The sequence below is a fragment of the Hyla sarda genome, chromosome 3, assembly GCF_029499605.1.
Source record: "Hyla sarda isolate aHylSar1 chromosome 3, aHylSar1.hap1, whole genome shotgun sequence".
Classification (NCBI taxonomy): domain Eukaryota; kingdom Metazoa; phylum Chordata; class Amphibia; order Anura; family Hylidae; genus Hyla; species Hyla sarda.
Window position 1 is genome coordinate 160,018,683 of NC_079191.1, and position 13,557 is coordinate 160,032,239.

General features: G+C 45.5%; 1 protein-coding gene across 4 annotated transcripts in view; it reads left to right on the plus strand.

The window, feature by feature from the left end:
• The window catches only part of ATP13A3 (ATPase 13A3), a 161,557-nt gene that overhangs the window by 70,986 nt on the left and 77,014 nt on the right, over positions 1–13,557 (plus strand). For all 4 annotated transcript variants that reach the window (XM_056565389.1, XM_056565391.1, XM_056565388.1 and 1 more), the window contains exons 8-12: positions 785–919; positions 2,379–2,451; positions 3,836–3,967; positions 4,044–4,223; positions 13,335–13,492. In XM_056565389.1, the coding sequence (XP_056421364.1) occupies positions 785–919; positions 2,379–2,451; positions 3,836–3,967; positions 4,044–4,223; positions 13,335–13,492 (678 nt within the window). The remainder of the gene's footprint in view (positions 1–784; positions 920–2,378; positions 2,452–3,835; positions 3,968–4,043; positions 4,224–13,334; positions 13,493–13,557) is intronic.

Here is a 13,557-nt window from a genome sequence, read left to right on the forward strand (position 1 = left end):
TAAGTAATGTCACTTAACAGAATATGTTCATAGTGTGGGTGCAAAATTATGAACATATCGTACCAAAAGAGACAGTTTGGAGAGTATGTAGGGTTAAGCTTAGCCAACTCAAAAGGATAAAGGTATTTTTTTCCTCAATTGACATTAAAGGGATACTCCGCCCCTAGACATCTTATCCCCTATCCAAAGGATAGGGGATAAGATGTTAGATCGCCACGGTGCCGCTGCTGGGGACCCCGGGGGTCGCTGCTGCAGCACCCCGCTATCATTACTGCACAGAGCGAGATCGCTCTGCACATAATGACGGGCGATACACGGGCCGGAGCATCGTTACGTCACGGCTTCGCCCCTCGTGATGTCACGGCCCGCCCCCGTCAAAACATGTCTATGGGAAGGGGGCGTGGCGGTCGTCACGCCCCCTGCAATAGACTTGCATTAAGGGGACGGGCCGTGATGTCATGAGGGGCGGAGCCATGACGTCGCGCTGCTCCGGCCCCTCTATCGCCCGTCATTACGCACAGAGCGAACTCGCTCTGTGCAGTAATGATGGCAGGGTGCCACAGTGGCGATCCCTGGGGTCCCCAGCAGCGGGACCGCGGCGATCTAACATCTTATCCCCTAACATCTTATCCCCTGTAATAGAGATCCCAAATACTGGTGTTTACGAGGCCTTACAAGATACAATAATGTGACCATTACATAAAAATGAATGTTAGTGATTTGCAAGTCTTGGTGGTGACCTAACATATCTCACTTTGTTTTTATGTTTGTATTTTTCTTCCAGGTCCTCAATCCTTTTTACATTTTTCAGCTCTTCAGTGTTATTTTGTGGACCACAGATGAATATTACTACTATGCATCTGCCATTGTGTTAATGTCTGTAATATCTATTATCAGTTCTCTGTACACCATTAAAAAGGTGAGCCATGGCAATAATAGTCTGGACTTTCTATACAGATGATATCCAAGTGTTTACTGTGAAAGTTTACCTATTCTGCAATTTCAGATTCTCTATTTTTTTTTTATACTTTCTAAAATATAAATGTTCTGCTTCTCTGTGCAGAAATAGCTAATTTTTTTCCAGTTAAAAAAAATTATAGAATTCAGTAGAGAAAAAAAATGTTACCGTATTTTTCGTCATATAAGACGCTCCGGCATATAAGACTCACCTAATTTTATAGGATAAAAATCTAGAAAATAAAGATTCTGAACCAAATACAATGTAAAGTATAGGACAGTGGTCTTCAACCTGCGGACCTTCAGATGTTGCAAAACTACAACTCCCATTGGCTGTCCGGGCATGCTGGGAGTTGTAGTTTTGCAACGTCTGGAGGTCCGCAGGTTGAAGACCACTAGATAGGAGGTAGTACTCACGTGTCCCCGCCGCTCCGGACCTTTCACCGCTGCCCTGGATGTCGCTCCATCGCTGTTGCTGCGTCCCCAGGTTGTCCCCGTCGCTCCGGAACGTATGTTGCCTGGTATCCTCGCTCTCCGTCATCACGTCGCTACGCACGCCGCTACTATTGGATGACGGGACGGCGTGCGCGACGACGTGATGACGACGAAGGAGAGCGCCGGCCATGCAGGGGAGCAGACACCGAGGAGGCAGGTAAGGTCCCTCCTGGTGTCCTGTAAGCTGTTCGGGACACTGCGATTTCACCGCGGCAGTCCCGAACAGCCCGACTGAACAGCTGGGTTAGTGTTGTTTGCGCTTCAGACAAGGCGGTCAGCTTTGATCGCCGCGTCTGAAGGGTTAATACAGGGCATCACCGAGATCGGTGATGTCCTGTATTAGCCGCAGGTCCTGGCTGTTGATGGCCGCAGGGACCTCCGTGATAGGACGGATATTTGCCGTATAAGACGCACCAACTCCACCCCCCCCCCCATTTTTGGGGAAGAAGAAGTGCGTCTTATACGGCAAAACATAAGATATGTGAGTAGGACATTGGCTCTTTGACTGGGATTGGCCAATTCTTACATGTTATACTAAGAGGTTTTCTGATGATATGTCACTCTGTCAGGACCAGTGGGGAATATCTGTCCCCTTAATTCCCCCATTGTTCTGTTTCGTCCAGACGGTGTTCCCTTCCAGTGGCTACAATGGCTTTCTTTTGTTTTGTGTGCAGTAGATGCCTATGAAGGAGGCTAAATGACGTTATGGTCACATGCTCCTTCATGGGGCACCATGGTATAAACTTGAGGGCCCTTCAGGAAGGAAAGAATGACTGGGGGATCAAGGTCATTTTGATGCTAAATTTGTTATAAAAATTACATTGTATTGAATATATAAAAAATATGATCTTGCCCTAACAATTCATCATTTAGAAATTGCTTAGTATCAGCTAATTCCAATTCACAACTGATTTTTCTTTTTATAGCAATATATAATGTTACATGACATGGTTGCAGCCCACAGTATTGTCAGAGTTACCGTATGCCGTGCAAACAAAGGTAGGTCATTTGAACATACTTTCTTTTTCTTGCACAAAGTTTGCTTTGAAGGCTGAGGATACTGATGTTTATAAAATGTGACAGGCACACTTGTGCATAGGTTAAAGGGGTATTCCAGGTTTTTTTTTTTCATATGAACTGGCTCCAGAAAGTTAAACAGATTTGTAAATTACTTCTATTAAGAAATCTTAATCCTACCAGTACCAGCTGCTGAAGTTGAGTGGTTCTTTTCTGTCTGACACAGTGCTCTCTGCCCTCTTTCTGTCTCAGGAACAGTCCAGAGTAGGAGCAAACCTCTCCTGCTCCATAGAGTTCCTGAGACAGACAGACAGGTGTCAGCAGAGAGCAGTGTGGTCAGAAAGAAAAGAACCACTCAACTTCAGCAGCTGAACTGGAAGGATTAAGATTTTCTATAGAAGTAATTTACAAATCTGTTTTAATCAACTGGTGCCAGAATATTAAACAGATTTGTAAATTACTTCTATTAAAAAAATCTTAATCCTTCCAGTACTTATTAGCTGCTGAATACTACAGAGGACATTTTTTTTACTTTTTGGAACACAGAGCTCTCAGCTGACATTTTGACCACAGTGCTCTCTGCTGACACCTCTGTCCATTTTAAGAACTGTCTAGAGTAGGAGAAAATCCCCATCGAAAACATGTTGCTCTGTACAGTTCCTAAAATGGACAGAGATGTCAGCAGGGAGCACTGTGTTCTAAAAAGTTAAGAATTTCCTCTGTAGTATTCAGCTGCTAATAAGTACTGAAAGGATTAAGATTTTTTTATAGAATTAATTTACAAATCTGTTTAACTTTCTGGCACCAGTTGATTTAAATAAAAAAGTTTTCCACCGCAGTCCCCCTTTAACTTTCTGGAGCCAGTTGATATGAAATAATTTTTTCAATGAAATACCCCTTTAACTTTCATCACTTTTATAGCAAAAGGAATGTCCAAAGCATGGTCCCATTAAAAACATTATATTTTAGTGTCACATTTTGCATAAGAATTTACGCAAAATAAACACAAATGGTGTATTACACAGCATGTATTAGATGCAATTGTGCCCACAACTTTCTTTTATGGGCCAACATTAGATTAGATATGGAGCCACAGACTCAAAGGTCTCGGTGTGTGGTGTGTGTGTGTTTTTCTTTTTTTTTTTTTAACTTTTGCCAGCCATTCACTAGCAATTGTTGGCGTTACTTTTAGCTCAGGATATGCTAATGAGGTTATCCGTTCTTAGTGAGTGATCCTTAGGTTCACATCCCATTGAGAGGTCTGCTAGTGTCTGACAGGGAACCTACATACACACCTATTATGTTTACAGTATGTCATGTAATTGGTGAATGAAATTGTGTCAGTAATATAATATGTCTCATTCAGAGGTTGAAGAAATCATGTCTACTGACCTTGTACCTGGGGACATTATGATAATCCCACCTAATGGAACCATTATGCCATGTGATGCCATCCTTATCAGTGGTACCTGCATTGTGAATGAAAGCATGTTAACAGGTAATGTGTGAATTTGATAGCATCTTAATGGCTATGTGTGCGTGAAAATTCATAATTTGTACGTTTTTTTCTTTAGGTGAAAGTGTACCAGTAACAAAGACTAACCTGCCAGACCCATCTACAAGTTCCAGAGGAGTGGAGAATGAAATCTATAATACAGAAGTTCACAAGCGTCACACTTTATTTTGTGGAACCACTGTCATCCAAACCAGATTTTATGCTGGAGAACCTGTCAAAGCCATAATTGTCCGGACAGGTACGTAATTTAACATCTTCCCGGTGCCTTGGTAAGTGGGTCCTTACCTTAAACTGAGGTGCAAATGGAGTCTCATGACAGCTGGGTGTCTTAAGTGCTTCCAGGTCGCTTACCTATTAGACTCTACTATCAGGGACTGTTAGGGAATTTCTGTGCGTAATCCCGCAAATTCCGTTGAAAATTCTACTGTAATTCAATGTAAATTGATTTGAATGGGATTCTGCAGTCACATTCAGGCAGCAGAATTTCTGCAGCGGGCATTTTGCTACAGAAATTCTGCATTCCATCAAAATATAAGACTAGCGTTATATTTTGCGGAATCCCATTGACATCAAAGGGAGGGGGCATGGCCTCACCGTGCAGGTCTCCGCCCCCCTCCCTCAGTATGCTGTCTGCTCACATCTTCCCCAGTATTAGCAAAACTACAACTCCCAGATTGTGCTCACTGACAGTAGCGGGACACAAGCTGACAATGGGAGGATTTTTCCTCCAGCTCTGAACCCTGTGCTCACAGCTGTCAATCAAGGAAGTGTGTCCATGACATAGGTGATGACGCATGGACACAGCAGGACTAGTATGTGTCCAAGCAGGCAGGGGGGGCAGTTGTTTGGCATTTTCAGTATGAAATACTGAACATATTCTAATGAAAGAAATTGCAAAACCTATTGGTTTTGCATGCTTTACAACATATCAAAAGTTTTTGCATCTGACAGAGCCCATTTAAACTGCTATCAAGTCATTTTGTGATTTGACTTACATTTCATGAAGGGCTGTGTTTCCTCATGTCCTTGTGCGGCCACATGACTCTGTTCTTCATTTTTTTTTCTATCTTCTGTTGAGTCACTTACACCGCACCAAGCATGTATTGTTGGTCAATGTACCTACATGTGGGAGGGGGAAGAGGAAAGTAATGGATTGATCCTCCATGTTATACTGAGCATGCAAATACATGATCAATATGAATGACTTAAGTCCTCATGGTCATATGTGTACTCTCATATCCTGGGCACACGTGTCACTCTGTACTATTCTCGGCAGTTAGGCTGGCAGGTTCCCTAGATAGAGTACCATAAGCATATAGCATTGCATATCATAAGGAAGCAAGCTATTCATACTGGGCGTGCATCTTCCTACTTATGACTCATAGGTACACTGCCCCAAAATGTTTGCTGGGTCCAGTGCACGTGACCTCTGCGGAAGATGGCAAGAAGTGTAGAATTAGTGTCACGGAACTGCATGGGGAAAAACAGCCTTTGTTAGTTGCAAAGTGTAACCTAGTAGTTAAACCCCTTAAGGAAGAAGGGCGGACATGTGTGTCCACTATTAAGCATGCTCAGAAGATAATGCTAGACATCACCAATCAGGCTTATCGCCAACATTATCCATTTAGTCTTCGCAATGAGTTGATTGCAGCATCTAAAAGCAGCAAAATGCAGTTGCCGCAGTTGACCGGGACCTCTGCAGTTGAAATTCTATGCTTATCATGTGGTATGACTGTTCATACCTGCTTCCGTACTGTTGGATCTGTGCTCCAAAGAATACAGACAGCCTGTTTATGCATAGCATAAAATAAATAGCATTAAGTATTTGCAATTGAAAGGAATGCAGGTAATCATCTCCTCTAGGGGCAAAAAAAGTGGGGGGCTTTGAGTGTTAATTGGAATAAGCCATTCCCCTAATTTTAACTCACCACCCTTTTTCCATAAAAAAAATATATATAATAATAATTGTAAATAAAAATACATGTTTGATATTGAAAAATGCAGAAATGTTTAGACTATTAAAAAATAATGTTAATGAACCTCATGCAGAATGGCGTAAACCAGGGGTCTCAAACTCAAATTATCTGGTGGCCACTGGAGATAGCGGCTGGTTGAGGCTGGGCCGCTTGTGCCCCTCACATATAATGCCCCCATCATGCGCCCTTCACATATAATGCCCCAATCATGCGCCCCTCACATATAATGCCCCCATCATGCGCCCCTCACATATAATGCCCCCATCATGCGCCCCTCACATATAATGCCCCCATCATGCGCCCCTCACATATAATGCTCCCATCATGCGCCCCTCACATATAATGCCCCCATCATGCGCCCCTCACATATAATGCCCCCATCATGCGCCCCTCACATATAATGCTCCCATCATGCGCCCCTCACATATAATGCCCCCATCATGTGCCCCCACATATAATACCCCCATCATGCGCCCCTCACATATAATGCCCCCATCATGAACCCCTCACATATAATGCCCCCATCATGAACCCCTCACATATAATGCCCCCATCATGCGCCCCACACATATAATGCCCCCAGATAGATATGACCCCCATCTGGTGGGGCTCCCCAGTAGGTACATAGGCCCTCATATAGATATGACCCCCATCGAGTAGGGCTCCCAAGTAGGTACACAGGCCCCTAGATAGATATGATCCCCATCACTGATGGGGGTGATATTTATCTGGGGGCCTGTCTACCTACTGGGGAGTCCTACCTGAAGATCAGGTAGGGGTTCCCAATAAGTGTACAGGCCCCCAGAAAAATGGTGTCACTCCCACCAAATGTAAACTGTTGACAAAGATATATATTGAAAGTAATTGCTACAGCCCTGATTGGACATATCAGTCAATGATATAAGTAACTCACAGGTCTTGACGTCTTCTCTATAATCTTTCCTTATCTAATTTAGGTACATACCGCTGAGACTTCCAGATCCCTGTTGCAAGGCAAATGGTCTAGAGTTTGAGACCCCTTGCGTAAACATAAAAAAAAAAAATAAACACTAGAATTACTGATACAAATAAGAACAGATCATGGTACAGATAATGAGCCCTCATACAGCCCTGTATATATATATATATATATATATATATATATATATATATATATATAGAACAATGTCTTTATAGAAGTCAGAAGAGAAACATTTTAAGCCTTTTCGTACTAAAAGTTATAATTTTAATAAAATATTTTTTTCTCGGTCGCTCTTCATTGGGGGACACCTATACTGATGGGTATATGCTCTTGCCGCTAGGAGGCGCTGACACTAAGGAAAAAAATTTGGCTTCTCCCTGGCAGGATATACCGCCCACTGGAAGTGAGGTAATCAGTTTTAGCTAGTGTCCTAGACCTGGTCCTTTTTTGTTATCTTCTAGTAAGGGCTGTTTAGGTAGATTTTTTTTTCTCCCTTTTGTTTCCCTCTTTCAGGTGGGGGTTCAGGAGCATGTCGCTACCTGTTCCCCCATATGCGACAAAGGGGCACAGGCATAGAGTATGTACTATCAACCCCTTTCGCCAAAGGCCAGCGCCCGAGGTTGTACCCTGGGTCCGGGTCCCCCACTGCCCTTGCTTGCCCCGCTATCTTAGCCTGGTATGATGCAGCATGGCCATAAGCTGGTTGAAGACGCCTGGGTGAGTATGAGAAGATGGAGTCTGTTGGTGAGTGTCTAACATCCTCTCCCGACTCCTGCCCGCTCCATACTCTGCAGCCCCCGGCTGTGGAAACTTGCGTCCTCCGAATGCAGAGCAGGGGGCGGGGAGATGAGAAGCTGTGTGTGAGGGCTTACCTCTGTTCCCTGCTGTGCTGTGGCTCTGTCATTGATAGATCCTGGCTGGACTAGGCTCTTTCAATGTATCACAGAGCACACAGATCAATGGAGTTCAATAGAACTCTATTCATCTGTATGAGGAATCTAATGATTCCTCCTAAAAGTCTAATAAAGTGTAAAAAGAAAAAAAAAAAAGTTTTAATAAGTTTAAAAGACACACATTAACCCCTAATTCCATGTTAAAAGTTCAAATCACCCCCTTTTCCCATATAAAAACATGCAAACATAATAAAAATAAACATATTTGATATCGCTTCGTGCATAATTGTACGACCTATTAAAATATGACATTATGTATTCCGTACGGTAAATGTTAAAAAAAAAAAGAATTGCAATTCATATAATCCCCCCCCCCCCCCCCCAAAAAAAAAAGGTAAATAGCGATTAAAAAGTCAGATCAATACCAAAATGGTACTGATATAAAAAGCAGATTATGGCGCAAAAAAATGAGCCCTCATACAGCCTGGTATTCGGGGGAAAAAAGAAAAAAAAAAGCTACAGGGGTCAGAAAATGGCAATTAAAAAAATACAAAAAAGTTCAGAATTTTTTTTTTAATTAGTAAAGCGTGATGTAAACTATACAAATCTGGTATTGCTGTAATTAGGCAGGCCTAAAGTATGAAACTAACATGTTAGCTCAACCACAAGGTAAATGGCATAGAAAAGAAAACCACCAAATCTGCTAAATTATCTTTTACTATATATATATATATATATATATATATATATATATATATATATATATAGTAAATGTGTGTGTGTGTGTGTGTGTGTGTGTGTGTGTGTATATATGTACCGTATTTATCAGCGTAGAACACGCACTTTTTAGGCAAAAATTTTTAGCCTAAAGTCTATGTGCGTGTTATACGCCGATACACCCCCAGGAAAGGCAGGGGGAGAGAGGCCGTCGCTGCCCGCTTCTCTCCCCCTGCCTTCCCTGGGGTCTAGAGCGCTGCTGCTGGCCCTTCTCTCCCCCTAGCTATCGGTGCCACTGCCCGTTCTGTCCCCCTGACTATCTGTGCCGGCGCCGATAGCCAGGGGGAGAGAAGCGGCGCCGACAGCCAGGGGGGAGAGAAGGGGCAGCAGCACCCATTGCCGGCGCCGCTGCCCTGTTGCCTCCCCCCCCATCCCCGGTGGCATAATTACCTGGGTCGGGTCCGCGCTGCTGCAGGCCTCCGGCGTGCGTCCCCTGCTTCGTTGCTATGCACGGAGCGACGCACTGACGTCATGCGCCGTGCCGTGCAGCGCATAGCAACGACGCAGGGGACGCGCGCCGGAGGCCTGCAGCAGCGCGGACCCGACCCAGGTAATTATGCCACCAGGGATGGGGGGGCAGCGGCGCCGGCAATGGGTGCCGCTGCCCCTTCTCTCCCCCTGGCTGTCAGCGCCGCTTCTCTCCCCCTGGCTATCGGCGATAGCCAGGGGGAGAGAAGGGCCCGCAGCAGGGCTCTAGACCCCATTAAAGGCAGGGGGAGAGAAGTAGGTAATTATGCCACCGGGGATGGGGGGGGGGCAGCGGCGCCGGCAATGGGTGCCGCTGCCCCTTCTCTCCCCCTGGCTGTCGGCGCCGCTTCTCTCCCCCTGGCTATCGGCGATAGCCAGGGCGAGAGAAGGGCCCGCAGCAGGGCTCTAGACCCCAGGAAAGGCAGGGGGAGAGAAGCGGGCAGCGACGGCCTCTCTCCCCCCCTGCCTTTCCTGGGGGTATATCGGGGTATACACGCACACACACGCACCCTCATTTTACCATGGATATTTGGATAAAAAACTTTTTTTACCCAAATATCCTTGGTAAAATGAGGGTGCGTGTTATAGGCCGGTGCGTGGTATACCCCGATAAATACGGTATATATTTTGGTCCAGAGAATGTTATAAAAAAATTTAAAGGTATCATTATAGTAGGTAGTTATGGCGATTATAGGTCGAGGAGGAAAAAATAAGTGTAAAAGCAAAAATTGGTCCGGACAAGTGGATCGTCATGAGGGACAAGTAGATTTTGCTCCATTTTAGTCCCGTGGACAAGTATTTTTTTTAATAAAATTTCCACACCCCTGTATTAAGCTGGGCAGTGGTTTTCATGGTCCTCGAACACCTTGGTCACCCCTCAGGAGTTACGGTCCCACTGCTATGGCGCGGTTTCTGAATAAGTGACCCTACGTGTCCTATCAACCCTTTTCAGGGTGACGGGGAGTCTATCCACTGGGCTGCCACATGCTTGGCGCTGTTTTCCTGTACTTTGCTGCGTTGGAGGACTCTGGACTAGGGTTCCTGAAAGTGCACAGGGATGATGCCAGTCAGCCAGACTTAGTCTGAATGATCTCTGGCATCACCAGGTTGCCCATCGCATCGGCCACACTCCAGTACCCCTCTTTCTGAAGGCTGGTAACCCACTTTCAATTTGTGGTTCTGACTGCGTGACTAGGTGTGACCATGGTCCCTATGCCGTATAGCCAGACTGTGTCTGCAGGGTTTCTAATCCACCAGGTCACCTCCCCCTTTCCTGCTGCTCCCGTCACTGCATCCCGGTGACTCACTTTCCATGTGAAGTTCCACGAAGTGTGTCTCTTATACAATTCAGACTGTCTCTGCATGTTTCCTATCCCACATATCTCCTTTATCTCTTGCATGGGCGACAGTAGTCCTGGTGTGGGGCACCATTAGGAAATGGGATGTGGGCATTTCCTACAGGTTCCATGGCTTTTCACAGCAACTGCAGCACTCTGTCGCCCTTTCTAAGAGTGACACATTGGTCTGCTAGGGGCATGTTTGTGACACAACATTGGTTGCTGAGCCGGTCTTTCATACTGCGGATGTCTGCAATTCCTTTCGTGTCTGCAATCTTGGTTCCTCATGACTATTGAGAGGTATCCATGTCTGTGTCCCTATGTATGTTAGGTCCCTCAGCACGTGTAGAGCCCACCTTCCCTGTAATTTTGTTTCCACAGGTCTGGGGCGGTTGAGCACCTCTGTTCTGACATGGGGCCTGGTGGGGCGTCACAGATAGTTCAGCGCGATGCCCCCCCCCCCCCCCCCCCCTTTTTTGCTTCCAGGTATCTTCCTGGATTCCTGTGCAGGTTGGCTCAGGCGCCTGCTTGGTTGCCTTTCACACGACTAGATTGACTCCGTTGGTGCCCATCTGGATCGGGGTTTTACCCTGATAGTGTTCCTCTCAACGCTGTTGGTTACTGTGTGTGTGCGTGCACGCACTTCTTCCTTGCATTTGTAGTCTCGTCTTTGCATCTTTGCCCAGCTCCAGTGTCCAGGATTACGATCCCTCTTGGGACACAAATTGGCTCCTCGATATGTTCTTGCAGAGTTATTGGGGGCTTTGTCCACCCAGTACTTTGTCCACTGCCGCAGGGTGGCTTGTACCTGCTCCTACAGTGCCTGGTGCACTTTAACAATCCTCCTTCCACGGGGGTATGGGGATCAGGGGGCTTGGCATGGTCAGTGCCTGAGTTTCATCTTCACAACCCATTGTTTTCCCCTCCACTAGGGGGACTATTTCGCTGGTTGCTTCTACTACCGAGATGGAGTCATCTCTCTCTCTTCCCACTTTATAGGTAGGATATGTGGCTGGGCCCTTGTTTTTCACTGAAAGCATTCAGTAGAGCGTTTCGCCATCTCTGCCTGTGCTTACTGCCCACTATTGCAGCCTGGCTCTTTTCCTGTTTTTTGGTTATCTACTGCTGCCCAGGCAGCCTTGGCACTCCCCTCTGTCATAGGGGTTTCTGCTATTATGTGTGGCTCAGCGACATCTGGTCTCGCCTCTGTCTGTCGTTTGGGTCCTGCTATTGCTCTCCTCCCCCCCTCGGCACAATCTCCCTGGTAAGGTGTGTTCCTCCTTCCACAGTTTTCTAGAGTTACCTTTCTGTGCCCAGAGCCTGGGAGTCCCAACCGGGTTCCCTTTTGTTCCCCCTCCGTTCCCGTCCTGCCGGGTGGTTGCTTCGGAGTGCTCTGGTCCGCTCGGACCGCTGGGGCCCAGGACCAGTTGGTCTCCTTGTCTTGGCCACTATCCTGGGATTCTGTGGTGTGCCTTCTTCTCTAGGTTGGCCCTCCTGGTTCTTTGGGCTTTAGTCATGGTTGAGGTCTCGTGCATGTGTAGCGGTCCTGTCCAGATTTCTCTGCGATCTTATTTCTGTACCGCACTTCTGCGGCACGGATCTTTGTCACCTGGAGTATTTCGTGGATGTTGGGTTTCCTTACCCTTCAGGCTGCTCCGGTGTTCCTGGATGCCCCTTTTCTGGACATTCCGCTTCTTCTTGGCCATTATTCCCTTCCATCTTCTACTTCGGGGTCCATGTTCTCTCGAAATGGAGGGCAATCTGGTCGTCCAGATTACACTAGTTGAGCTATGTCACCTAGCAGGTTCTGCAGATGTTAAGATCTTGAATCTTCCACACCAGGTCTCTCTAGAGCCGGTTTCCTTTTCTTTTGTTTTGACATTATTTCCCAGCCGGGCTAGCACTCTGTCTGATTCTGTGTTCCTTAAGAGTTGATTTCCTACCTCCTTCTGGGATGGTTCCGGCCCCTCTGGCTTCCTAGTCTACTTTTTCTGGTCTCTCTATGAGGGACCGTAGGATTAGAGTCCCTGCGAAGGGCGGCACAGTCCAACTTCATGGCTGGGGGATCTTCTGGGAGCTCTGTTTCTAGGCCTCCGTTTTCTGTGGCCTGGTGTCTCATCCGCAGGCCTTATGGACAAGTTGGTTAGGTCTCGGCACTTATTCCCTTTCGCTAGTGGTTGTAATTCCCATCCTAGGGGACTGCTTTGGTATGTCCCATCAGTATAGGTGTCCCCCAGTGAAGAGTGACAGAGAAAAGGAGATTTTTTTTGTACTCGCCGTAAAATCTTTTTCTCGTAGCCTTCATTGAGGGACACCGCACCCACCCATTTCTTCATTTTTTTTTTTTGTCCGGATATTCTTTTCCGGTTATTGTTTGTTTTTTTATTTTTTTTATCCGGGATTCTTTTCTAGGGTCCTTCGGATATTTGTTGGATTCTCCTACTGCTCTGTGACAAAACTGATTACCTCACTTCCAGTGCCACAGAGGAGCCGACTTCTTTTCCTAGCGCATTTTTGTCAGCGCCTCCTAGTAGCAAGAGCATATACCCATCAGTATAGATGTCCCCCATTAAAGGCTACGAGAGAGAGATTTTACAGTGAGCACAAAAAAAATGGTAAAATGGTAAAAAAATAAATAATATTTAAATGGTAAAATGAAACAAAACCTATACAAATTGGGTAGCCTTGAAATAGTATGGACCTACAGAAAAAAAATTTTTTTTTACTGGAAAGTGTGTGTGTGTGTGTGTATATAATAATCATAATAGTATTATAAATAAAATATATATTTATTTATTTTTGGTGGCGCTAAAAAAACATACACATTCATATGGTTCTGCAGGTGGAAAATTTAGTTTTAGCTCCTAGAGTGGAAAGTAGGAGGAAAAAATGAAAACTCAAATATTAAAAAATGACCGTCGTTTTTTGCCTTCTTAGGATTCAGCACATCTAAAGGACAGCTTATTCGGTCCATACTTTATCCAAAGCCAACAGACTTCAAGCTTTACAGAGATGCCTATATGTTCCTGCTGTGTCTTGTAGGGGTTGCTGGAGTTGGGTTCCTTTACACTATTATAAATAGTATTTCAAATAAGGTGAGATACTTTTTTTTTTTTTTGTCCATGATATGTTTAGTCTGCGGTTTTAGAACTGTAACTTA